Source organism: Vanellus vanellus (genome assembly GCF_965231255.1).
Source record: "Vanellus vanellus genome assembly, chromosome: 25".
NCBI lineage: Eukaryota > Metazoa > Chordata > Aves > Charadriiformes > Charadriidae > Vanellus > Vanellus vanellus.
The window spans coordinates 4797686-4823359 of record NC_138930.1 but is presented as its reverse complement, the minus strand read 5'-3'; the positions used below and the strand labels follow the sequence as shown (position 1 = coordinate 4823359).

Below are 25674 nucleotides of genomic sequence, written 5' to 3'. Positions count from 1 at the left end.
GGGCTGTATTAATCTGAAACAACCTATGGAGCTGGTATTCCCAGGAAGAGAATTAAGTGAGGCCACTTAATTTAAAACTTCAAGTGAATGTTAGTCTGCAGAGCGACTTGCTTAGGAAGTGTTGAAAACAGAGTAACGGTAGCTTTGAGATCGGGTTATTTCAATCTGCTGAATTCAAACTTCAGAGGAAAAAACTACTCAGAGTCAAAAGGAAAAATACAGAGTCGCATCCGTGTACTTTTGAACTTCTCTGCTTGTAATGGTGAGGCTATTAAATCTGCCATTTCTACAGTCTAGTTGATAACTTGCTTACATTGAAGAGGTGTTGGAATTGCCAGAATTCTTATGCAAATGACACCTCACCTGGAAGATACAAGAAGGGCTTTGAGTGAGCTTTCTGCAATTTCCTGTCCTTACTGCCTAGTAGAAAATCAAGCTTAAAAGTTGATGCTTTTGGGTTTTTTTTCTTAGTCTCCTCTACAGAATTGACTAAAATTGAATTAGACTGTGATTAATGGCTTTGCCATTTCATGTCATGTAAGATTTTGTGATGTGGCAACACATGAAATGTTTGCGATATAGGTAAAGCTATTGAAATATTTAATAATTTTTTTTTTCAGTGTGTCATCCAGGGGGTGGGATTGGGAGGGACAGAATAAGGGAAGAGGTTGGGTCTTAATCTCCTCTGCTCTGTGGCTGCGTTTGAAACCCTTTCTAGCAGATAACGCAGTGCAAAAGGGTGACTTGCACTTACCTTCCTTTTTCCCCTGAGTGTTGCCTGAGGCAGGGTAAGTTTTTTCCCCTGCTGGTAACAAAAGTTGTTTTGTTTTGTTTTGTTTTTAATTTGGCATTGTATGATGAGAGCACTTCCACCTAGCTCTTGTGGAAAACTAAGCTGGGAAACACAGTGGTGTGTATTAAAAAGTGATAAATATATGAGCAAATTATTAAGTCTTTAAAATGTTTATCCAGGAGGAACAAGAGGCAGCTAGACGTCGTCAACAAAGAGAAAATAAGAGCAACACAACTACTCCAACGAAGGTTCAAGAAAACAAGGTGAACATCCTGCGTTTTCATAGAGTGAATGCGTCTTCTCTTTAGCTGCACGTGAACTCGTAATCTGTGTCAGGAAAAGCCTGATTCTGTGGGAGGACTGACTGTGTTTGTTCTGAACATGTAAACTGGTATAGCTGTTGCTGTGGACAAAAATATGATGGAGTGACTTAAGAGCTCCACTTGGGAATTGCACCACTAATTCCGGAAAAAAAAGTGCTGCGAGATGAATAGAACAGTTGGCTGTCCACCCTCGCGTACCTTCGGCACCAGCTTGCAGAGCTTTCCCTGAGTCATACATAACCCGCTGAATGGGGTTCAAAGTGTGCTGAGTCTCTCTTGCGAAGACTCATTTCCTTTATCATTCTGTTGCGTAGCGCTGTTAGAAATGCAGTGACTGTTCAAGCACAAAAATAACAAGTGTTGAATGTGCTTTGACTTTTTAATGAAAGGCAGTTGAAGAATACGGGGTGAATGAGCAGCTTTTCTTAGACAACAGTTACAGATTTCCTTTTCTGTAATGAGTAAGTCCACGAGACAATGAACACAACTCCTTGGGTTTTGGGGACAGCTCTTACCCAAGCATGTCTACTTCACTGGCAAGTTATTTAACTACAATTCATTGGTTTCCTTTCATAAAATTATTAAAGAAAGTTATTAATGCTTACTTAAAAGGAATGCTGCATATGTAGGTAGAAATGACTAAAGAGCTTTTGGCTTTTAAAAAATCTCCTAGGATTCTGGTGCTGAAGAAGAAAAGGCTGGCGCAAATTCTGTTAAAAAGCCATCTCCCTCCAAAGCACGGAAGAAGAAGTTAAGTAAAAAAGGAAGGAAAATGGCAGGCAGGAAACGAGGACGTCCCAAGAAAATGAACACTGCAAATACAGAGCGCAAGACCAAGAAGAACCAAACTGCACTAGAACTTCTGCACGCGCAAACTGTTTCACAGACATCTTCATCCTCTCCTCAGGGTGAGTTCAAAGGCGGCAGTGGAAGAAGCCTTCCTTTGCCCCATGAGTGTGGATCTGAGGCTCTGAATGCATGCTCGAAGGTCACCCTTCCTTTATCGCTAGGTTTAGTTTGGTTTTCATAGAATCATAGAATGGTTTAGGTTGGAAGGGACCTTAAAGATCACCCAGTGCCACCCCCTGCCCTCGGCAGGGCCACCTCCCACCAGCCCAGGTTGCTCCAAGCCCCGTCCAACCCGGCCTTGAACACCTCCAGGGATGGGGCAGCCACAGCTTCTCGGGGCACCCTGCGCCAGGGGCTCACCGTCCGCACAGTCAAGAAGTTCTTTCTATACCTAATCTAAATCTTCCCTCTTCCAGTTTAAAGCCATCACCCCTCATCCTGTCACTACATGTCCTTGTAAAAAGTCCCTCCCCAGCTCTCCTGGAGCCCCTTTAGGGACTGGAAGGATGCTATAAGGTCTCTCCAGAGCCTTCTCTTCTCCGGGCTGAACCACCCCAACTCTCTCAGCCTGTCCTCATAGGAGAGGTGCTCCAGTTTTGTGTCATAACTTCTCCCTTGCCACCAAAACAAAGGTCCCCTTGACATGGGGGTGTGCCTCTGTGGGAAGATGGAGATTGGATATGTCTGTAGGTCCTTGGCCAGAAGCTGGAGCCGAGCTGTGGCTGATAGCTTGTAGCTGCTGCTGCTGTTCTGAGGGTAAACTGTAGGTGTCCTTCCAAATGATTTGTTGCAGCGCATTGATCTCGTGAAGTTACTGCATCTTGCATTGTAAATGACACGCTTTCTCATGGTAAAGTACTTTCCAGAAACACTGACTGTCACAATCTGAAAGGTTATCTTTGTTTCTCTCTTTAGATGCATACAAGTCACCTCATAGTCCATATTACCAACTACCTCCTAAAGTGCAACGGCATTCATCTAACCAGCTACTGGTGACACCTACCCCACCTGCACTACAGAAGCTGCTAGGTAAGACTGTAATGTCACCATCTTTGGCATGGAAACCTTTACTTCGAGGTTTCTGAACATATGGTAAATCAAAAGGCTGCTTTCCAGCCGCCCTGGTAAGCTGTGTGTTTAACAGGAGAGGGGGACAGCTTCTCCCCCATCTTCCCCCACATGCCCCACTCCTATTGGCATCGCCATGAGGTCTCTTCTCTTGCTTGCCGCTGAAGTTGACGTCTTGGTCTGCGTTTGTTTTTTGACATTGTTTCAGCTCTGGTTTGGCACAAAAGGAAATAAGCTTGGGTTTAGCAGGATTCCAAAGTAACTTTAAATGGAAATGGCTAGTCAGAAATAACTCTATTTTAAATGGAACCATTCCTTTATTCTTAAATGATACAGTCTTGGAGAACGCCGCTCCATTTTCTCTGCAAAACTTAGAGCAAAGTAAATGAGATGTTGTCTGAGTTTTTGAGGACACAAAGGTGGTGTGGTTGGAAAATATGCTCCACGTGCAAGAGGTGATTTAAGGAAAAACTTGGAGGGTCTTCTGGTTCCTCCCACCCCCTCCAGCTGTTTTTGGCCTTTGGCAGTGGGCATGAGCCAAACTAGGATCATCTGGGAATCTGATGTAATGTTCACCTCTATGTAGAGACCAAGGGCATCGGTGATGTCCTTAACTCCTGCTCTCTTGCTGTGGCGTCTTACGGTTGTGACTGATTTCTTACTCTAGAGAAAGAGAGAGGAAAAGAGTGAGTTAGAGTGACGTTTCATTGCGGGAGGGGGGGAGTGGGTGGGGAGAATGACACTTGTCTGGAGTAAACCTTGCTGCAAAAATCTGTCTGCCATCTATTACGCGTTTTGGCTGCCTGTGATTGCAGCAGACTGGACTTAATCATGTGGTTGGCTTTATGATGAGAGGGCCCCGGTGGTGAGGGCTGGGGAGAAGAAAGGTTCATTGCGTAATAGGAGACTGGAGATGGAAGAACAATGAGTAGCAAGTGCTCCTCAGAGGTGGCATAAATGTGCGTGTAGAGCACATCTGTCTGTCTGGAGGTCTGAGGAGCACAGCGAGCCCTGTCTTGTGGCCCTGGGAGGATGAATGCTCTGAGCTCAGGGCTGGTTTTGGCTGTTATAGCTAATCTCTCGTATTACTTCTACTTACATTGCATTAAAAGCTGTTCAGCTCCTCTTTCATCATGCAAACACACCATTAGCACTCATCATCTTCCTCTGCATTTTTGAATGCGCTGTCGTGACTTCCTTTAGGGTAACTATTAGAAGTAGCTAATGGATCCAAGAGTTCAGCTTGCGTCAGAAGATGGATTTTCAGCGTGCTCTAAATTGATCTTTAATGGCTTGGTCTGACTTACAGTCCAAATAAAAAGCAAAAGAGAGCAAAGGAGGGAGAGGTGTCAAGGGAGCAAATAGGGGTAAATAGGAGCATTGCACTTTCACTCACTTGAAATGTATCATCTCCTTATTTATTTTGCAGACTCTTTTAAGATCCAGTACATGCAGTTCATGGCATACATGAAAACTCCTCAGTATAAAGCAAGTCTGCAACAGTTACTGGAGCAGGAAAAGGTAGGTCTCATTTTTTGCCGGATACCTTAGATGTGGGAGAAGAATGCTGGAGATGGGAACTGTGTCCGCTTAACACCAGTGCTGCTCCAGGCCAATTACGAAGACTGTACTAGAGTAATGCTTAGGCTCAATGGCCGTACCCAGGGATTTTATTATTAATTTGGTCAGTCTTTGTGTGCTTAAATTTCCTATCTGCAAACTGGGAGAGATGCACCTCCCCTCTTCCCTCTGGTGCCCCTCCACCTGATGAGTCTTACATCGGTATTACTGATTTTTTTTTTTCCCTCTATTTTGATACGAAGCTGTGTACACCTGTGCAGGAAGCTGCTGTGAACCCTGTCCTTTTCTCCCATTTGGGATTGGCAGCTGCTTTTCTTCCCTAAATGTCTTGTGGGTCACGGGAGCAAGAGGTGGTGGTCAACTGCTCCAGCAGCACACACTGCCTGAATACGTTCCTGCCCTCTGCTTTGGGGGGACTTCCCTGCAGGGATGCATCCTGCGAGCTGCTAGTCAAACTGTTCTTAGATAATGAAATTGTGCTTAATCTAGCTAAAGATTTTTAGCAACTTTGAGGACTGTCTTGAAAAACACCCAGATACTAATTTATTGGAGCTGAATTTTCTGGTTTTTGACATCTTATTCCTTTCCTTCTGTAGGAAAGCCTAAATGAATTGAGGACTCTAGCATCAGGATGCCTCTTTAAACTTTTAACAAATTGAAATATGGGATTAAAAAATCCAAACTGTCATTACTGACTTAAGAGACTTAATCCTTAGTATTTGATAATCTTAGCATGTTAAGATCACACTGGTGGACAAAGAGTAAATTCACCAAGTTGTGTGTTGAAATACATGGAAAGGCGAAGAAAACCCTGCAGCTGTGAAGTGTGGCGTTTTCCCCTGCTATGGAGCCATCTCCCCAGCAGAGGGAGGAGATTTACTGGCTAAACACTTTTTTCCTTCTTGTATTGCTTTACCTCAATTAATGAATAATTTAGTTGCTTTATAAGAGACTGTGCACGCTACTTCTATGGTGGAAGCTTTCCCCATAGAGCTCCACAATAATCTCTAACTTCTGGCCAATTCTAGCTTTCGGTAGCCCCCATGGAAGCTTTCTTTTGCTCTGTGGCCTTTGTGGAAGTGTCAGCATAAAGCTGTAGCATTGTTTCATGGGGTTTTCCATAATGGGAACTCTTTTTCCAGCTGAGAGAGCCTAACTTGTGCCACCCCATTCGTTACTGAGAATTGGTTGATGCTGATGCGGTGTTCATGCAAACCTTTTTTTCTATAGTTGTTTCCATTTGTTTTCAGAGTGAAACAGCGCTTTGAATTTTCAACTTTTTCCTTAAGCAGCATATTTTTCTGCTTGTTCTGTACTTGTCTGGAAAGTCAGCATAAAGTTAATTTATCTCTTTGCACAGAAAATGGCATGAGAAATGATAGTGTGCAAGCATTGTGCTGTATGCTCGGAGTATAAATTGAGAGTGTGGAAAAGTAATCACTTCATGTTGGTGTCTGACAGATGTTTCATACTTTAAGACACTAAAATGAGGAATTCAGTATGAAAATATTTTTTTAATGGAGTGTTACACTGAGAGCATGGCAAGTTAAGCGCCACAAAAGCGGGAGCAGAACTTTGCTGGATGAGGTGCTGTTGTGTATTCTATTTAATAACTCCCTCTTACATGAAGGTTTTTTTTCAAGTACAAGAAAAACATTTCTGTAATACGATTTTAAAATAAACAAGATGCTGTGGGCTGCTGGTTCGCCAGATTACCCTTAGATGGAGCTGTCAGCATCTCTGCGCCTTGTAAAGGCTGAATGAAGTGACTGACGTTGAAAGCATACATGATTTTTTTCAGCATCACCTATGGCAGTACGTTCAGCATTGCAGTGACTCAACTGGTTTCCCAAGCCCTTGGCGTGAGAGGCAACAAAAGCTGCATGCCAGGCGCTGTGTTTTCTCGCGCATGTGGAACTCGCCAGCGCTGCTGCTTCGCTTCACAAATGGAAGATTGAGGTGCTTTTCGCCTTTGTCCTCCGCTTTTTCTGGAGCGATGGCTCAGTTTCTGCACGATTCCTGTTTGGCCTCAGCAGCAAAAGTTGGAGAAAAGTGTAATCTCCAGAGCCTGCTCTGCGTGCTGCACTCATCTTTCAATTGGGAACTGAATAAATGAGGTTCTTTAGCCAGTCCTATCCTTGCCCTTGCTGCTCACATAGTGCACGACCATGAAATGATTAAGCAAGTATCTAGTTAAGGAACGTTATGGACAGGAAATGTTCTGCCAGTGGAAGGGTCGGGTGGCCCGCTGAAGTAATTTTGGCATTAGAAGAACAAGTGGGTTTGGCTTATTTATGACTTGCTTCCTACCTCCCCCACAGCGTGTTTTCGTTTACTGCCCGTCTTCCATGAGTATTGTGTAGGAAAACTCTGAATTGGGACTCTGGAGATTTAGATTCTGTTCCCGCTTTAGTAACAGATTTCATACAGATAATCTTTTCCAGTTCCATTTCTGCTCTGTAGGATGTGATTATTACTACTTCTTTACATTGTGCTAGGAGGATAAAAATGATTTCTTAAGACTGTCCTGATTATATTTTACCATACAGCAGAAAAATCTAATTAAAAGCTCTTTTCAGCTTGCTTAACTTCACCGCGTGTTGAACGCTGACAAATAAAGGCTTGCAGAAGTCTGAGACAGAGCTGGATTTCTTCATACGTCTTCCCTCAGAGCTCGGATTCGCTCCCAACTTGCTACACCAACTAGGTGTAAACATCTTACTGTGATGGGCCATGCTGCAGTTGGTGCTAAAAGTGTATTTTCTCACTCTTCCCTCTTCCAGGAAAAGAATGCTCAGCTACTGGGGACAGCACAGCAGTTATTCACCCACTGCCAGGCACAGAAAGAGGAAATCAAACGTCTTTTTCAGCAGAAACTTGATGAGGTAGCCCTGATCTGGTGGAAGTGGATGCTTGTTAGTCATCTGCATGCAAATGGTTTTGATAAAAATAAGACAGACCGGAGTAGTCTCAGGTCTTCAGCCCCCGTTTTGCAGCGGAGCATGCTCAATAATGTGGAATCTGTATTACTCTTTAGTTAGGTTTTTTCCTTCATAGTTGAAGTTGTTGTGTGCCACTCTGTATCCGAGAGGAGGGGTGGCAGACCACAGGCGCTGGTGTTGTAGTAAAGGGTGCATCCCTGGCTGGTTGAATAGACTCGGTGTTGCTAATGCAAGTTCAGGAGCACAGAAGGAAACGTGGTGGCTATCTACAAAAACAAGTGTTATTTTGGCTGGCGAGAAACTAAATGCCAGTTTTTAAAGTTAAATTGCTGGAAAGGCAGCTCCAAGTGAGCTACTTCTGTCCTTCCTTGTTATCCCCTAGCAATGACAAAGTGCCTTGGAGAATGCTGGGGACTTCCTGTGAACCGCATAAGTTCTGTGGGCCTCCTCAATGTCATTTTTGAATGTCAGTCATCTGCAATTAGGGTGTCAAGACCTGATTGAATGATCTCTTTCCTTCTCATCCTTTGTCTTGTAGTTGGGAGTTAAAGCTCTGACATACAATGACCTGATTCAGGCTCAGAAGGAAATCTCTGCTCATAATCAGCAACTGAAAGAACAGACGAAACAGCTGGAGAAGGATAACAGTGAACTCAGGAACCAGAGCTTACAGCTGGTGTGTACAACGCTTGTGTCTGAGTAGCAGGGTGATGCTCCCATTTATGTATGGAGGACAGGTCATGAGCCAAGGGCTGGCCCTGTCTTCAAGGTATCTTACCAAATGCAAAATCATCCAGCTGCTGTAGCTCCTCTGTAAGAAGAATGATGGAGGAAAGAATGAAGGTGGTCCTTTTTCTTGTTGACCTTTGTTTACCTCTAACCACACTGAGGTGACAGTTGGCTCTGGCCTCGGCTGTGTCCCCTACGCAGCTGTGCAGCTATATGCTGAATCTGGATCTCACTGGCCAAGATGTTTGGACAGTGCTTGATTTGTGGTACCATAACTCTTGTGATGTTCATCCTGGTAGCTCAAACTGTTAAGGCAGGTGAGGGGAAAATCCAGATGTGGAAGTCCTTAGGGAGGCGAGGTGATAATGCTGTATTTAGGAAGAGCCAGGCCATCGCCTGCCACGTTATGTGGTGACCACAGGACAATTTTGGTGGCATTTGGCTTAAGCTGAGAGGAGTTTTCAATGGGCTAAGAAGCTTCTTGCACATATCCAGTTGAAAGGTGTGTGGCTTTCAGCTTGTACCTTGGGTGGTGTGAAGTGGTTAAAGTTGTCTTCTCATCTGTTTATCCTGTGTCTTTGCAGCTTAAGGCACGGTGTGAAGAACTGAAGCTGGACTGGTCAACACTGTCACTGGAGAACTTGCTGAAAGAGAAGCAGGCGTTGAAGAATCAGATTTCTGAGAAACAAAAGCACTGTTTGGAATTGCAGGTAGAGAGCACAAAACTAATCTAGAGTCACCAGCTCTTGGGTAATGGGCCAGTTATGGGTATTTGACTAAATATGATGTTAAAGGATAATATAGGTGACTGGTTTTCTTCGCCCACCCCCAGCGACTAATCTCTTTATTAGGGGGTTTTAGTAAACTTGAAGAATAAGGATGTGGATAAATTCAAAGGAAATAGGTGCTATGACATGATTCCTTGGAAGTGCTGTGGAAGAAGGAATCATGGTTTATCATGAAATATAACTAAAAAGCATGACCTGGTAAAAAGAAAGGTCCTGCTTGTTTGTGTAATGTGTGGCTTCATTATAGTGCCTTCTGTGTGCTCTGACATCTTGAATCAGGAATCAGTTCCCACAGAATGTCCCTTACCATAGTGAAAAGAAATTAAACTCCTGTGGCCAAAGAATTTTTGTTTCCCTGTGAGATTAGCACTAGAGCTAATCCAGCCCTTTGCTGGATGCCTTGACATGGGGTGACCGTTTCCTTCAATGACTGGCAGTGTTGAGTCACTCCATCCTCTTTCTGTAAGTTGGAGGTATTTTATGTTTGCTTTCAAGATGTGAAGGGTGCTTTCTAAGAGTCTCTGAGCCCTTCCCCTTACCTGGGCCTTTCGGTCTCAAGCTTAGAGCAGCATGCTGAAATTTGTTTCTCAAATTTTGGGTCAGTTGTTCTGTGTTGTTCCCAGAAATGGGGCCACTTTTCCCGAGAAGCATATCGAGTCAAAACTCCATAATGTGATAGAATTGTTAAGTGTGTATCTTTAATCATTGTCTTCCTCTTCATTTAAAGATCAGCATTGTGGAACTTGAGAAAAGTCAAAGACAGCAGGAGCTCATGCAGCTGAAATCGTACACGCCGTCTGATGAGTCACTGTCAGTACAGCTACGCAATAAAAACCATTTGAGCCGTGATCCTGAGGCTGATCATGGCAGGTTCCAACTGGAGCTCGAATGCTCTAAGTTTCCTATGCCCCACATCAATGGCATGAGCCCCGAACTGTCCATGAACGGCCATGCTACTCCCTATGAAATTCATAACACTTTTAGCAGGCCCTCTTCCAAGCAGAACACCCCTCAGTACACGACCTCTCACCTGGACCAAGAAATAGTTCCGTGTACCCCAAACCACAGCAGCAGACAGAAGGCAGACAAGATGACAAGCTTGTCCTTACCTGATTATACCAGGTTTTCCCCAGCTAAAATAGCCCTGAGGAGGCACTTGAATCAAGACCACGCAGTCAATGGAAAAGCAACAACTAATGAGATACAGAGGTGAGAGTGATCATTTCCTGGGATGGGAAAAGAGGGGTAATACTGTTGCTTGTTTTTAACAACAGTGGTTTATTTGGATTGTGGAAAAATAGCTTTAAAAGTGGAGTTTTATGGGCTTTTACAAGTTTTGCATCAGGAAAACCAGCCGTGCCAGCTTATTGGGTAAATAAGGTGATACAGTGCCTTGAATTTGGTACGGCAATTCCTTGCAAAAGAGAAGTCATTAGTTCTTGTATTCTAATGATTGTACATCTCTGTTCCAGAGCTGACCATGTCAAAGAGAATGGCCTTACATATCCAAGTCCTGGTATTTCAAATGGCATGAAGCTGAGTCCTCAGGAAACTCGGCCCTCTTCCCCAGCGGCCTTACCAGTTGCAGGCGAGAAGGTGAGAGAGCTGCTTGTGCTCAGATGTTGCAGCTGGTGGAACAAAGAAAAAGTTGGCCAGATTAGGGGATGTGGGCAGGCTGCTTTCTGTGGTCAGCTTGGCGTGGAGAATAACACAAAACACAATAGGTGTGGTACAACAAAAAGAAGGAACTGGCTAGAGGAAGAGAATACTGTGCTCAGGAAAGACGTGCCTACCTCTGAGTTACTGGTTTGCATATGAACAGTACCAGTAATGCAGTAGGACTTTTTTGATCTGGTGTGCGTCTACTTGAACGTGAAAAGTAGACTCTTTTGTAGTTTAAAAATATAAAAATAACAAAAAATTGTCCACGTAATTGATCCGGCCGTGAATCGTATTGGTGCTTATTTCAGAGCAAGTGGGTGCCCTCCAATAGGAGGTTACCATGGAAATATTTCTGGCTACTTCATCTTCTGTGTACAGAGGGCCTCAAGATACGAATTCTGTCAGATGAGTGCTTTTCACAGAGCTTGAACAAAGACACTGGGAAACGAGCTTGCCTAAGGCAACCTTTTCCTTGTGCTTGGGGCCAGCAGCAGCTTTAATTTACCTATTGCTCTGCTGTTGGGTGTTGCTGTGCGAGTAGACTGGTGTTGGCAACAAAGCTGCTCTGTGCATGCCCTCTCTTTGCTATATAGTCATCGCTGTCAGTCCTGTAATTCTTTTTTTAAAAAGGGGGGGGATGGGAGGGGCAAAATATAAATGAGTTACCATTAGTTTAAAAAGTCTTTTCAGTAAGAGCATGTAGTTAAGAACATTACTTTCTTTTTTGCATTTACAGGTTTTGAGAGAGAGAACCTCTGTGAGTAATGGAGAAACTATCACCAGCCTACCTATCAGTATTCCTCTCAGCACAGTGCAGCCCAATAAACTCCCTGTTAGTATCCCTCTGGCCAGCGTAGTCCTACCTAGCCGTGTTGAGAAGGTGGTGAGTAAGGGATTGTCAACACTTTCCATCCCTAACTAAAAATCACAGCGGGCAGTAACGGGGTGCTGTGCACCAGGATCCTTAGCGGGCTGCTAATCTCAAATGTCTGATGCTTCGGGGGAGGCTGCTGTTGGGGTTCATCCTCTTGGCTCTTAGTCATTCTGCAGATTTTTACCCTCTTTTGTCTGTGGGGTGGTGGTATTTGAGCCAGGAAGGGAAGTAAAGTACGTGCTTCAAGAGATCCTCATCTTAAACGTCTGGCTGGGTGGAAAAGGCGCAGGGTCTGCAAGTTTGTGGCAGTGTATGCAGAGAATCGCACATCAGTTGGTTCTTAGCCCTTGCCTCCTTACGTGACCCTGGGAGACACATTCTTCTGCCTCAGTTCGGTTATCTCAAAATTGTCTGTCTTCATCACAATCGTGTGTAGGATGAACTTGAATAGCACCTTGAGGTTGTAATACCTAATGTGCGAGTGACTGCTCTGTAGCAGCAGAGAGCAACTAGAGAACTTCTAGGGCCATCTCTTTTTGAAATCCTGATAAGTCCATGCTACTCTCAGTGGCAGAGGAGTTTAAAAAAACATGGTCCAGTTTCTCACACATTTGTCACGCAAGTGTTACAGTAGAGAACTGAGAAACACTTGCTGCTTTCACATGAGAGCGGTGAAATAGAAACCATCCAGAAATGCCTGCCTTACAGTCCCGTATTTGGAAAGCTGGAGTTGTTTCATAGTATTGAATCCACTATCTTCTTCCAGCTGTAGACTTTTAGTTGTAGCAGAACTACAGTCTGTCCAGCTCTGAGCAGAAGTCCTACATCCTCAGAGAGGAGAATGTTAGCTCTGGACGGCTTCTCTCACTTCAACACGTTATGTATTCAGGCTACCATTTCACAGTTGTTTTCCCTGCTTTAGGAAAACACCACTTATTGATCATACCCTCAGACGGTGTACCAGAGAACATAGCCTGATGTATTTCATGTTAAGTTTGGGGTTTTTTTGGAGAACTTTGTGTGCACAGGCTTGGGGATGTGATACAGCCATTTATTTCCTTTCTGGCTGCCTGTGAAACAGGCATTCGTTCTGATTGCAGTGCTGTCCTGAGTCTAAACTTTCTGGGACGATGAGCCTGCTGTCCCTCTATCTGCATGGTGTCCGTTGTGTGCGAGATACTATTGCAGTATACTTAATCACAATATTTATTTTTGTCCTATTACGTGCCGATCTCTGTTTTTCTCAAGCAAGCAAAATCTAGGGTGTTGAGGAACTAGGGCCACTTTCCTTGGTAGATCTACTAATGCATGTGAATTTTGTTTAAACTGTTGACTTTTGAGTATAATTCCTGTACTAAAATGCCTGTTTCTCTTCCCCCAGAGAAGCACACCTAGCCCAGTTCATCAGAGTAGAGACTCATCGACACTTGAAAAGCAGTTTGGTGCTAGTTCTCATAATGGCGTAAGCAATGCTGCTGGAAACAAGCCACTGGCTTTGGCTACCTCAGGTAACAGCCTCACCTACGCGAAGGCGCGCTGTCTTGTCGTGACAGCACCCCCAAGCGCACGCGGCGGAGTTTTCTGAGCACTTCTTGTCAGGTCATTGGGGCAGTAGAGTGCTAGATAAATGTGTGTTTTGTAACGAGACCAAAGAATCGTGGAGGATGATGTTTTGAGGCACGTACGTGCCTACAGCTTGGATGCAGTCTGGCATAAAGTATTGGTTGGACCTGCCTTTACCTGAAGCACGTTGCAGTGTAAATAAATAATTGCTTTTGTAAATTCTTCTATGTGGATTAAGAGATTCCTACCTCCACAATATGGCAAAGCAGCAGAGCGTTGCATAGCTATGCTACGAGCTGATGATCTGGGTTTAAAAGGTTTATGCTACAGGGTGGTGGAGTTTGTTTTTAATAACAAAATTGATTTCTTGCTGCAGGTCACAGCGGTGCCTCATGAGCAGTTGTAAAGGCACAAGTATCTGGGTAGGAAGAAAGGTCAAAGGGGAGAGGGCAGAGATACCTTTAAGTGCAGACATTGCTTCTGAAATCACTCATCTCTTGAAATTGTGGCCTGTAGCTATTCAGGCTATGGAAATGTTGGGGACCAGAAGTGGGTTCTAGCATACAGAAGCTATTCTACAGCTGATCCCTCGTCAGAGAGTGCATTTGTTCTTGGTGTTTACCACCTCGAGGGGCTTGTGTTGTTTCTAGCATCTGTTTTGCAAAGAAGAGCTTGGCTGCAGTTTTCTATAAAACCAGTGAAGTGTTTAAGAAAACCAAAACCAAATCAAAAACAAACAAAACCCAACCTTGTTGTAAAACAATGCCATGTTCCCTTCTACCCCTTTAGACAGCCCAGAGACAAGACCTTACTAGAGCACTAAACCCAGTTCTGATACACCATGACAAATACGTAATTCCCTTTCCAAGCTTCTTCCCATGTGGCATTCTTCTGCCACAGTTTCTTCAAAGATCCCCTGTCACTTCCCAAGCCACAGCCTTCTGCTTAATTTTGAGGAGGTGGGCTTCTTTTTTTGGGGAAGGAAGTGGACTGAATTTGGCCCTCTATTTCCTTGACGATAAGAAGGAGTTGAGGAGCCCTGATTTCAAAAGGCATAGTAGCTCAAAAGAAACTTACACTTCAATTCCATTTAAAAACTGGGTGGAGCATATGATATCTCCATATAACGCTTGAATTTTCCTGAACTGGCAAAAGAGCAGTGAAAAACGTTAACGCCTAATTGAAATCGCCAGCACACAGAGCCACATTCTCAACTGCACCGTGTAAAAAGCAGCCGTGCTGTTCCCGTGTAATACACGGCTCCTGGCTGATCTAACGCAGGTAGAGCTGAAAGCGCTCCCGGTCATCCCAGAAATCTAGCACTGTGAACTGTCGCTCAGCAGAAGCAATGATGTATACTTTCCCTTTCAACAGGTTTTTCTTACTCTTCTGGCTCCGTGGCAGTCAATGGAAATCTTACAAACAGCCCAGCCCATCTTAACCATAGTGTTGATCAGGCAGCTCTGGACGACTCCGGGAGTCTGTTTAACTCAGTAGGGTCTCGGAGTTCCACTCCACAACATCCTTTGCTAATGATGCAGTCAAGGAACTCTGGGCAAAACTCCCCTGCTCACCAGCACTCAACAAGCCCCAGGTTAAATGGCACCTCCCAGAGCCTGGTAGGGGTATTGCAATATGCAGATGCTCAGAAGATGTTTGCCGAAGGAACAAAGGGGGATCTTCAGTCTGATGCAGCGTTTTCAGATCCTGAGAACGAGGCCAAGAGAAGAATCATCTTTACAATCTCTCCTAATACAGGACATGTAAAACAATCCCCTTCCAACAAGCACAGTCCTCTGCCCACGAGCGCTCGGCTGGACTGCGGCCAAGCACACGCGCAGGATGGGAAGAAGCGAGGCCGGCGGAAGAGATCCTCCACTGGGAATCTCAGCGGGAACTCCGGGGTCTCCCCGAAACGCAAATCCTTACCTACTGTGTCTGGACTCTTTACGCAACCATCAGGTTCACCGCTCAACATCAACTCCATGGTAAGGGCAAAAATGAAGAGCTCTGGCAAGAGAGAAGGGCGTGGGAAAGCTCTTTGAATTAGAAATAAGCTTCGACTGTCCTGTTCTTCAGCACGCTCTGGGGCTGTTGGGGTGCTAGTAGCTAGAACTGGTGTGAAGACCCTTTGTGAAAATGGCCCCTCTGAGAGGCGAGAGGATTGCTGAAAAGCTGGGGAACTATTTCAGTGTAGGTAGAGCATCTGCAAAGAGTTCTTTGCTGTTAGAGCATTAAAAATGAAAAATAATCTCTTACGACAAAAAGCTTGTTTCTGCAGTGAAGTTGATTTTTAGGCTGTAGGTTAAATATTTTGAAAATAGTTTAAACTAAGACTGACTAAATAGCATAAGAGTGCCAGAAGCATATGGCATTCTCGCATAATTAAGCCAGCTATACAAGTTGTGTTCATGTGATCCTGCAGTGGTAGTTGGAAAAGAAATGCGATTATTCCATGTCTTCATTTCTGCGTTTAAACATGAAGTCAAAGAATGAAAATTAGATATTTTTCCAAGCTCTGTTTAAGCTTTCATCCTGGGCTCTGATGCAGGATGGTGGAGTATAACAACGGCAGTGCTGAACGAGCAGCTGTTGGCATATCCTAAAGCTGAGCAAGTTAAGCCTGCTTTTGATATCCTTAACAAGATGCCTTGTTTCTAAAGGGATACTCTCATCTGTAACTGCTTTCTTTCCTTCTTGCCCAGGTCAATAATATTAACCAGCCTTTAGAAATAACAGCCATTTCCTCTCCTGAAAACTCCCTGAAGAACTCTCCTGTTCCTTACCAGGACAATGACCAGCCCCCGGTACTGAAAAAGGAAAAGCCCCTCATTCAGACCAACGGTGTTCATTACTCTCCTCTAACATCAGACGAAGAGCAGGGATCTGAAGATGAGCACAATAGCAGCAGGTGAATACACAGGCATGGGTTTCAGGATGAGATTTCTCTGAGAGCTGTTAACGGTGCTCTAAAGCGGAGAGGTGTGTTCGGACTGCTTTGTTCCCTTTGCTTGGAGAGCGATTCCATTATGCCCACGCCTCTTACGCGGCTGAAATGGTGAACAGGGAAGGTATTTAGGAAGCGGTACATGAATGTGGGAACCTACTGTTGCTGTGTTTGCGAGGCTGGTAGTCTGCCCTCTGAAAGAATTAGCGTAGAAACGATTTTTGTTTGTTTTTTTTTTTTCACGACATTGCTTTGTAGGAGTACCGAGGCTGCGTGTGTAATCTTTAACTAAGACTCTGTCTCCCCCTCACTCCCAGTTTCAGCGTGATTCAAAATTTTTCACTTCCTGCCCCAAACTGTTGATGTGTTGCTGTGAAAATTGAGTACTCGCCACCCTTTGCCTGCCTGCGGGGTGCAATTTTTTTCTTGTTTATGGTGCTGGAAAAGTAACCGCTATAGAAACGTGAGCACTGCTTTTTGATAAAGAGCAGCAACAACAAAGTCCTCTGAATGTGCACTAATCTTGGCAAAGCGCACAAATTCTGTAATAGCTTCTACATAAAGTTTGTGGAGGATTTTTGTACACGTTTAAGTTCCTTTAGTAACATACAGCTTTCTAGCTGACTGGCTTTATATACTCAAGTCAACTGTGAAGCCGTGAACATGTGGAAGATGAGGGTTAGGGTAAATGTGCAACAACTGGTCTGCAATGAGTGGTGTAACCTTTTTATTTTCCCACTAGAATTGAAAGGAAAATTGCAACAATATCATTGGAAAGCAAATCTCCGCAGAAGACTGTTGAAAATGGTAGGTGTGAGGAATGTTAATTATTTGTTGTAATGGTTGGACTCGGGAACGGGTGTCTGCCACTGACTGAGGTCAGAAGCAGGGCTGTTCTGTGCTGCTGAGCAGAGTGCAGTTCTGCCAGGGCTTTGCATAATCGTGATTAAGACAGGTGGCTGGTAATGACAGATTTTTGGGTCAGTTCTTTCTGTAGTCACAGGTCACCAAAGATCTGACCATTTTTTTCACTGACTTGGGGTTTGGGGAGGGATCACAGAATCCCAGACTGGTCAGGGCTGGAAGGGCCCTCTGGAGCTCCCCCAGTGCCACCCCCCGCCAGAGCAGGGGCACCTCCAGCAGTGGCACAGGACACCTCCAGGCGGGTTTGGAATGGCTCCAGAGTGGGAGACTCCCCCCCTCTCTGGGCAGCTGTGCCAGTGCTCTGCCGCCCGCACAGGAGAGAAGTCCCTCCTCAGGTTGAGATGGAACTTCCTATAGTCAAGTTTGTGCCCGTTCCCTCTTGTCCTGTCACTGGGCACCGCTGAAAGAGGACTGTTCCCAACCCCCCGGCACCATCCCTTGAAGGATTGATACGCATTGATAAGATCCCCCCTCAGTCTTCTCTTCTCCAGACTGAAAAGCCCTGAGTCCCTCAGCCTTTCCTCATCAGAAAGATGCTCCAGTCCCCTCATCATCTTTGTACCCTTGGCTGGACCCTCTCCAGCAGTTCCCCGTCCTTCTTGACCCAGGGAGCCCCGAACTGGCCACAGTGCTCCAGATGTGGCCTCCCCAGGGCAGAGCAGAGGGGGAGGATGACCTCCCTCACCCTGCTGGCCAACACTCTTCTTGATGCAGCCCAAGTCACCAAAGATCTGACCAGTTTTTTGTTGACTTGGGGTTTGGGGAGGGATCTGTAGTACAAAGACCGAGGAAAGGGTAGGTCAGCATTCTCAAACTTTTTCAGAGCATTAAACTAAATTTTAAGGACTTTTAGGTGACTTCACAAATATTTCTGCCTTGAGACCAGAAATAGAATTACGGACTGATAAAATGTGTACGTTGAAAGATGAAACCCTGTTCTTAACAGGCAGATTCAGCGAATGCTGTTTTTTGATGTTTATCCATTTTCTTCCAAACTAGGCGGCAGCTTATCTGGGAGGAAACAAGCACAAAGCAATGAGAACATGAATAGCAGTAAATGGAAATCTACTTTTTCACCAATATCTGACATCAACCTGACCAAAACTTCAGATAGTCCTTTGCAGTCGGTTTCATCTCTGAGCCAGAATTCGCTGTTTGCCTTCAGGCCGTCCTCTGAGGATAGCCTTGCCATCGACGCCAAGATCACAGCACATGCGAGGAAAAGCGTTGCCATGCCCTCGTCTGGGGCAGACGGGCTCAGCCCGAGTACAAACTCCACTAACGGCTTCACGTACAACGGTGGACTGTCAACTGACATTGGTTTACACAGCTTTATCGATGGTGCTTCTCTTCCGCATAAGGCTTCAGACGTGACGACTTCCAACTCCTCCCTGGGTTTCCAGTCGCAGCGAAGCAAAGATGTGGGGATATCGGAAACGAATCCTTTTTTGAACAAGAGGCAACTCGAAGGCCTCAGCAGCACGAAAGGAGAAGACTTAAATCGGTCGGGGGTCAAAGGCAAAGAGATTGGCGAAATAAGCATTCGTGCTGGGGGTTCTTCAGAAAAAAACTCTTTGCAGCATAACGGAAAGGTCGGCAAAGGAAGGGACCGAGATGTGGAGTTTAAAAATGGCCACAACCTTTTCATTTCTGCTGCTGTTTCGTCTGGTGGCCTTCTGAATGGTAAAAGCCTTTCTACTGCTGTTTCTTCAGCAGGCAACCCAGCATCTTCTGTTCAGGCGCACCATCCTTTCCTAAACACTTTGACCACTGGATCGCAGTTTCCCCTCGGCCCCATGGCCTTGCAAGCAAACCTCAACTCGGTGACAAATTCCTCAGTATTGCAGTCCTTATTTAATTCAATGCCAGCTGCTGCCAGTCTGGTCCACGTGTCATCAGCTGCAACCAGACTGACTAATTCTCACACTATGGGGAACTTCTCTCCTGGGGTTACAGGTGGAACAGTTGGAGGTAGGCAGAACTCTTTCTCTGGTATAAGACAGGGCCTAAAGGAAAGTCTGACACTGCCTCTCCAGGGGTGAAACTCTTTCATTTCTGCAGGATGTGAAGCAGATCTGTCCCACATAACCAGTCTCCTCTGTCTCTCGGAAATGCTAGGATGAGTTCAGTTCCCCACAGTGCAATCTCATGAGCTTTGTCTACTAGATGAGCTTGTTGTATCACCTTAATGAAAGAATACACCCAGACTCTGTGATTTCCTAATGTATGCTTGTTCAGATGTTGCTGTGTTGGAACCAACCTAGGTCCGCCTGCAGGTAAAAGATTTAACTTGTCATGGTACCAAGTTCAGGATGTCTCACTTGTCATCTTGAGGAAAGGTTGAGCTTAGGCCTTGAATGGATTTAGCGTGATCCAGGAAGAGCAAAACATCAGTGCCTCTTCAGAGGAGATGGTGTTGGGAATTGCGTAGCGTTCTGGCTCTTGAATGGACACGAAGAGCATTTCTTTGCCAGGAAGGGCAATGCCATATGCACCTTGCACTTCTGGGATTCTGCACAGGCTTGGCTTCTGTGGCCCAAACCGGAGACAAGCTGGCAGGAGTAGAAGATAGTCTGAACCTGCCGTTTGCTAAGTGTCCAAGGCAGTTTTTCTTACCTGTCCATAATCATTCAGGCACCATGTCGGGAAATCCTAACTCTCACATCTCTCAGCACGTAGATTTGCTGGAAATACAATCTCCCCTCTGCTGCCCTGTAAGTGGGAAAGCAGGAGGGTGGGGAGGGAAGAGCAGCAGTTTGAGTCTTCAGATAAACAACTCTAGAGACCGCGTAATCTCGTCAAAAGTCTGCCCGTGTGGTATAGAACTGACAGTTCTTGGGTCTGACCATTTTCCCTCGTGGCAGTTAGAGGTTGGCAGTAGGAAAGGTAAGTGAAATCTCCTGTACCTCCTGGCCTGCACCATTATCTCTCATTGCTTGCTGCCTTCTCATGCTGCATATTTTTGTATGGGGCCGTAACTATTATAATTTTGCTTTTTTCTTTTTTGTTTTGTTTCTCTTGTCACTTGAGACTGTACAAAGCCCATCTGTTGAAGCTGAGTTTTTCTCTCCTGTTTGCAGGTATTTTTAACCATGCGGTGCCTTCTGCCTCCTCTCCTCATCAATTTGGAGCCAGTTTCAGCAGCAGTGCTGTCTCTAGCAGCACAGTGCTAAGCTTAAACCCTCTGCAGGCTGTTGCCAGCACCTCATCCTCATCCTTCCCACCCGCTTCCTCTAATTTAGTAACATCTAGTGAGACTAGATCTGCTCAGCACCTCAACAGAGCGCCAGTGCAATCTGTTTTCCATTCCCCTCCGCCCCCTCCTAACGTTTCATTGCCCCCACCTCCTCCATTACTTGCTTCTAACCCCGAGCCTGCGCTTCTGCAGAACCTGCCACCCATCCCACCTAGCGAAGCTTTTTTGCCACCCTCTTCTGCTGCTTCTGTCCAATCTGCTAACGCTTCTTTGTCTATTAAGCTAGCTTCTCTCCAGCACAAAACCTCCCGCCCCTCCTTTACAGTCCATCACCCGCCTCTGCCCCGTTTGGCGCTGGCACAGTCCGCGCCCATGATCACGCAGTCCAACGCAGCTGGCACCTCCGCTATGTGGGTTACACTTGGCATGCAGTCTCCTTATGCTTCGCACCTTTCTGGGGTTAAGCCACGATAAAGAGCTTGCTTAGCTAACAGTTCTTATTTTGTAAGGTAAGGCTAGAGACAAAAAAAAAAGAGGAGTTTTGTACAAGATGCTGAATGACGCTTCTTCCTTTTCAGAGATAGGGTGGGGATGGGCTCTGTGAAACAGAGAAGCCCCTAAAATGTGGGAAGCAAATGATCAGATGCCAGAGGATGGAGAGTCTTAATGCTCTCTGTTCTGGGAGTCAGGATTTCTCGACAAGGAGTGCCCGCAATGGTAACTCAGCTCTGTCTCATCTGACGTTAGGATTATGTTCAGGTTGGGGATCACTTTGTGAAAATGTTTATTTCTGAAGATCAGTAATCAGGAGGAAATGTCTATTTTTAATATGTTTTTATATACTTACTGGAAGTGGTTGTTGCCTATTTTGATTCCCCCCTCCCCTCTTCTTGCCCTGCGACACAGACTGTTGCATCTCCACAAGTCCATGTTCGCATAGCGTTAGGGTGCGTGACGGTGCTGCTTCGTGACTGTATGTGGCAACATGGTGGTCTTGTTTTTACCCTCAGTCAACAACAGCTGCTCTAAATAATCATAAAGTTAAAAATCTCTAGGTTACAAGCTCCAGCTTTGTCTTGGAGAGCAAATGCACTGGTCTTGCACTGCAGTTAATGTGCCCTCTGCATCACTGGAAAACACAACCACAGGTAGCAAAGAAGGGTTGTGATATAACTGCGCGCTGCAGCTTTGCTGGACTTGCCTGCTAGGGCTAACAGTAGCCATCAGATGCCGTGTGTATGCTCACCTGGCAATCGCTGCCTTACTGGCTAGACTGTGAACGAGAACATAGGGAATCCGCAGGGTTCACTGTGGTCCGTGCTTCGTGAAGGCCGGGGCCGTAGAAGAGAGGAGGGTTTCCGCAGACTGTATGCGTTATTACTGAAGCGAGTATTTAAATGCCTTTAGAGCAATTCCAGAATAAAGTGTACCACCACAGAGTTGGGTACTGTTGTTAATGGAAATACTCTGTGGCATCCTGATGTAACAACCCGTGCTTGCAAAGTTAACTCGGTGTGTTAGGCCCCAGAGCTCGCTCCGTGCTTTTCTTGTAGGTCTTTGATGTTGTTGCTGTTCACTGATACCAAAGCTGCGTACGATATATGGTTGAATACTCTTTGCCGCTTATAAAACGTATGACTCAATTACAATATACCTGAGAGATTCTTTTGACTGTGCATTGTGTATAGTGTCTTCATCCTCACATTGCTCCACAGACACGAACAAACCCTCGTTAGGCTTTTGTGAGGCACGTAAGTATTACCCCCGTCCTTCTGTACGAGACAGGGAGGCTGAGGAATAGTTTTGAGTAACGTGGTCCCTGCGTGCCGGCGGAGACCAACAGCGTGATGTGGTTACAGAATGGGCGTGAAAGACCCCGAACAGGAACAAGATGTGGGGGGAGAAGGGGCGAGGAGGCTCAGGCTTGGGGGTTTTGGATATGTGAGCGACTCGAGCGAGAACAGCCTGAAAGCCTTCTGCTGAAGGAGTCGCCCTACCTGGAACTGGGGTTATATTTGGCTAGAATCCGTACCGTGGGATGTGACGGTCCCTGTCACAAAAAGGTTCTGAGCAAAATAGGGGAGGCACAAAAAGGGATGTACGGAGAAGAGTAGCCGGATGACAAAGCTGGATTGTGGAGCAGAGGAGCAGAAATAATGCTGCCAGGAGATGGTGCGTGACAGACGTACCGTAGTTGTGGTCCCGCTGCGTGTGACTCTTGAACATAGGTCAAATATTTGAGCGGTTTCATTGACTTCGGTGTGAATCCGTGTGCTCAGAGTCCTTGAGGAGCCAAGGCTGAAATTTGAAATTGGGGGCTAAAATAAACTGCTTTGCTTCTTATAACATTTCTCCCCCAGGGTAATAAAAAAATTCGAAGCAGATTAGTGTGCACTAGAAAAAGGTGCGGTACTGAGTGGGGGAGTACTTTCTTTTTCTCCCCCCTCGAGGTCAGTCCCGGGAGGACAGAGTTCAATATGGTGACGCTGTCAGAAAACTTTTAAAACTGCGGTATCCGGGAGGGGCCGTGTGTCACTCCTGGAGACATCCTTTCTATCTGATGGCGGTTGGGTCAAGAGTTGCTCCCGAGGTCTTGGAGCAATGTAGAAATGATTGAGACATCTAACACACACCAGAGTTTTGTCTTTTATTTAGATGAGTCTCTTCCTCTCCTCCTGTCGTGCAGGTAACTAGGATTTCTACCTCAACCCAATGTGACCTATGCAAGGACAACGTGGACCAACTTCACTCGGCTTCCACTGAAAGGTGCTCACCTGGCCTGTGCAGGGGTTTCTACTCTCTTACTACTGGACAAAATAAAAACATGAAAAGACCTAAACAACAGAGAAAATATTTACTGTGAATCTGAGTTTAAAAAAAAAAAAAAAAGAAAAAAAGGCAAAAAAAAAAAGGCAAAAGAAATGCTTAAAGCTCCAGTTTGTATTGTTGATAGTTTAGATAAAGTATTTATCTTTTTTTTTAAAGTGAAAAACAATTTTGACTTATTTTATTCCACCTAGAATCACAATTACAACTTATTATTAAATTCTCTGAATAATAAAGGACTGGCACACCAGCAGAGATGTAAAGAGCCTCCTCTCGGTGCTATTTCACCCGACAGAACTGTGCCTCTCGTTTGAATCCTTGGTGCTGAATTTGGAGGGTTGACCAATGCCAAACCCAGTTCGCAGGAAGGTCTGCAGTTTATTTATTCAACTTGCTCTGTTCATATACCAAAATCCACTCGGTTTGCAGCAGTGCGAGCTACAGAGAAAGGCAGTCTTTTGTCTAAGGTTTTGTTTTAATTCGATCTGAGCCAGGCGCTCTGCTAACTGGGTGGTTTTTAATTGTGTCCATTACGAGGAAGAACTGGGGACTCCCCTCTGGAGTGGCAGCTAGAGTACCTGGGGTGGCCCGGGCGAGCTCGGCCAGCGCGGGCACAGTTTGAGCAGAAGAAATTCCAAGTCCTGCCCCATTCGAACTACTTCACTGGGCCATTTGCAGTTGCTGGTGGCACTCGAGTCACTGTGAATTTCGGTAGCTTGATTTTTGGCATGTCGTTGGCATACGAACAGGGTGCGGAATCGCCGGTATTGGTCAGGCCCTTTTTGCCGACGGTGGGAAGACTGAACGCAGTGCTTCTGTACTGGTGCAGGCAGCAGATTTTCTCAGCTTGTTGGTTTTGTTCCGAGTACAATGTATTTTGTTAGTAGGGATTTGATACTTGATTCAGAAATGGCTTAGCCGTGTACGTTTATTGACAAAGTGCATTTTGCTTTTGTATTTCTTTGCTTTAAGTAGGTCTAAATGGTAGTTCACAAAAACACCACAATCTAGCTTACCATGCTGCCACACTATCGAACTGGTGCAGTTAATCGTATTGTGACTTGGTGTTCTGTGTACAGAAAGTGCCGCTCGGAGTGGCGGCTGTATTTTATAGAGATGTGATGAAAAATTATAAATTTCATATACTTTATTTCATTTATTTTTAGATTGTACAATGCACAGTAAACTTGTAAAAACTTATTTATTCAAGTGCACAAAGTGAGGAGAAGGATGATCTGTTAAGTAGAAATCACGCTGGTCTGGAGTTCAGACTGGACCAAGCACCGATAAAGGAAACTACAGTAAAAGAAGGGGAATTGCAACAGCAAAATGACCAGATGAAAAACACATTTAGGCTTTGGGAAACATCTGCCTGCTAGCCCTGGTGCTCTGAGGGACAGCATTGACTGCTCTGCATCAGGGGCACTCGCTGTCCTTAAATCCCTTTTAGGTCACTAGTGCTCCCTGAGGAGTCTCCCACCTCCAGCAATGGGGTGTTCACCTTGGCCTGGAGCCCCACCAGCCCCTGATGGAGCATCCCGCGGGCACAACGGGCTGGGCTGAACGCGTCGGCTCTTTAACTGCTGCCTGTGTCTTTGAAGTAGGCAAGATACCTCCACCCTTGGGAGCTCTCTCCTGCTGCCTGGATCTGGGAGGAACTGTTGTGAGCGCCGTGCCGGCCGTGTTCAAGAGGGCGGTGGGGGGAGAGGAGCCGTAGCAGCTCCTACCCTCCACAGACTTCAGTTCCACCCTTTTCTCTGTACCTCATCCCTGGCCATCTTAGTAGAGATTTAGGACAAAGTGCAGTTATTTTGTTGATTCATAAGTGTGTCTTCCATAGGCAGCCTTTGCGCGCAGAAACTGTTCATCTAATTTTGCCTTCTTATTCACTGGAAAGGGAAGGGGTTGATAGCCCTGGAAGTTAGGGACGCTTTGGAACTGGTTTCTGCTTTGCGTGTGGGAGAGGACTTGACAGCGGTGCGCCCTGCTGAGTTATTAACAGCAAGATGAAAACCTGGAAAAGGGCAAAAAAAAACGCTCAGAGGGTGATAGCTGAGGAACATCCAGTAGCTTCTAGTAGAAGCCATACACAGTTTATGTCCTGGAATCCAGGAAGACAATGTAACCCAGATGTTTTGCAGCTGGGAGTTGGGCAGCTCCAGCTTCTTCCAGATCCTTGGGTAACTGGAAGTCCCAGACCTGCCTTAGCATCCTTCCCAGCAAACGGCAGAGTGCTTGGGGCTTCAAAGGCTTGAAGTGGGTAGGCTGTGCCTGAGCCATGCTGGAGGGGCAGCAGCCTCAATTGCATCTCCCCCCTATCTTTTATACCCCCGATGAGAGCGATGAGGAAATACAAGTAGAAGCTTTTATCAGATCCTTTTCTGAAATGGGACCAAGATGTGGTGCTCCTTGGACCTCTTGTGCCCCTCCTTCATCTCAAACCCCAGAAGACATCCAGCAAGAGAACTTGGCCACCATCCCTTGTTCTGTATGGGGAAGGTTCGCTTCTGCTCATACCCACGGCGCTCCCAGGACATGAGCAAAGATGCCAGTTTGGAGAAGGAACCGAGATGCAGAGCTCTGTCGAACCTGCTGTGCTTTCCACCCCC

The 25674-nt window shown here is 45.6% G+C and overlaps 1 protein-coding gene across 1 annotated transcript in view; it reads left to right on the top strand.

Annotated features, from left to right (window-relative positions):
* DOT1L (DOT1 like histone lysine methyltransferase) overlaps positions 1 to 24237 on the top strand; it is a gene marked incomplete at its 5' end in the record, with an annotated part of 71772 nt that extends 47535 nt beyond the window's left edge. The window contains 16 exons of the mRNA XM_082495366.1: positions 973 to 1056; positions 1790 to 2024; positions 2881 to 2994; positions 4463 to 4554; positions 7398 to 7499; positions 8095 to 8232; positions 8870 to 8995; positions 9801 to 10282; positions 10546 to 10669; positions 11472 to 11618; positions 12991 to 13117; positions 14547 to 15160; positions 15878 to 16083; positions 16862 to 16926; positions 18043 to 19014; positions 20124 to 24237. Coding sequence (XP_082351492.1) covers positions 973 to 1056; positions 1790 to 2024; positions 2881 to 2994; positions 4463 to 4554; positions 7398 to 7499; positions 8095 to 8232; positions 8870 to 8995; positions 9801 to 10282; positions 10546 to 10669; positions 11472 to 11618; positions 12991 to 13117; positions 14547 to 15160; positions 15878 to 16083; positions 16862 to 16926; positions 18043 to 19014; positions 20124 to 20713 — 4218 coding nt within the window. The 3' untranslated portion in view covers positions 20714 to 24237. The remainder of the gene's footprint in view (positions 1 to 972; positions 1057 to 1789; positions 2025 to 2880; positions 2995 to 4462; positions 4555 to 7397; positions 7500 to 8094; positions 8233 to 8869; positions 8996 to 9800; positions 10283 to 10545; positions 10670 to 11471; positions 11619 to 12990; positions 13118 to 14546; positions 15161 to 15877; positions 16084 to 16861; positions 16927 to 18042; positions 19015 to 20123) is intronic.
* Between the last annotated feature and the right edge of the window lie 1437 nt (positions 24238 to 25674).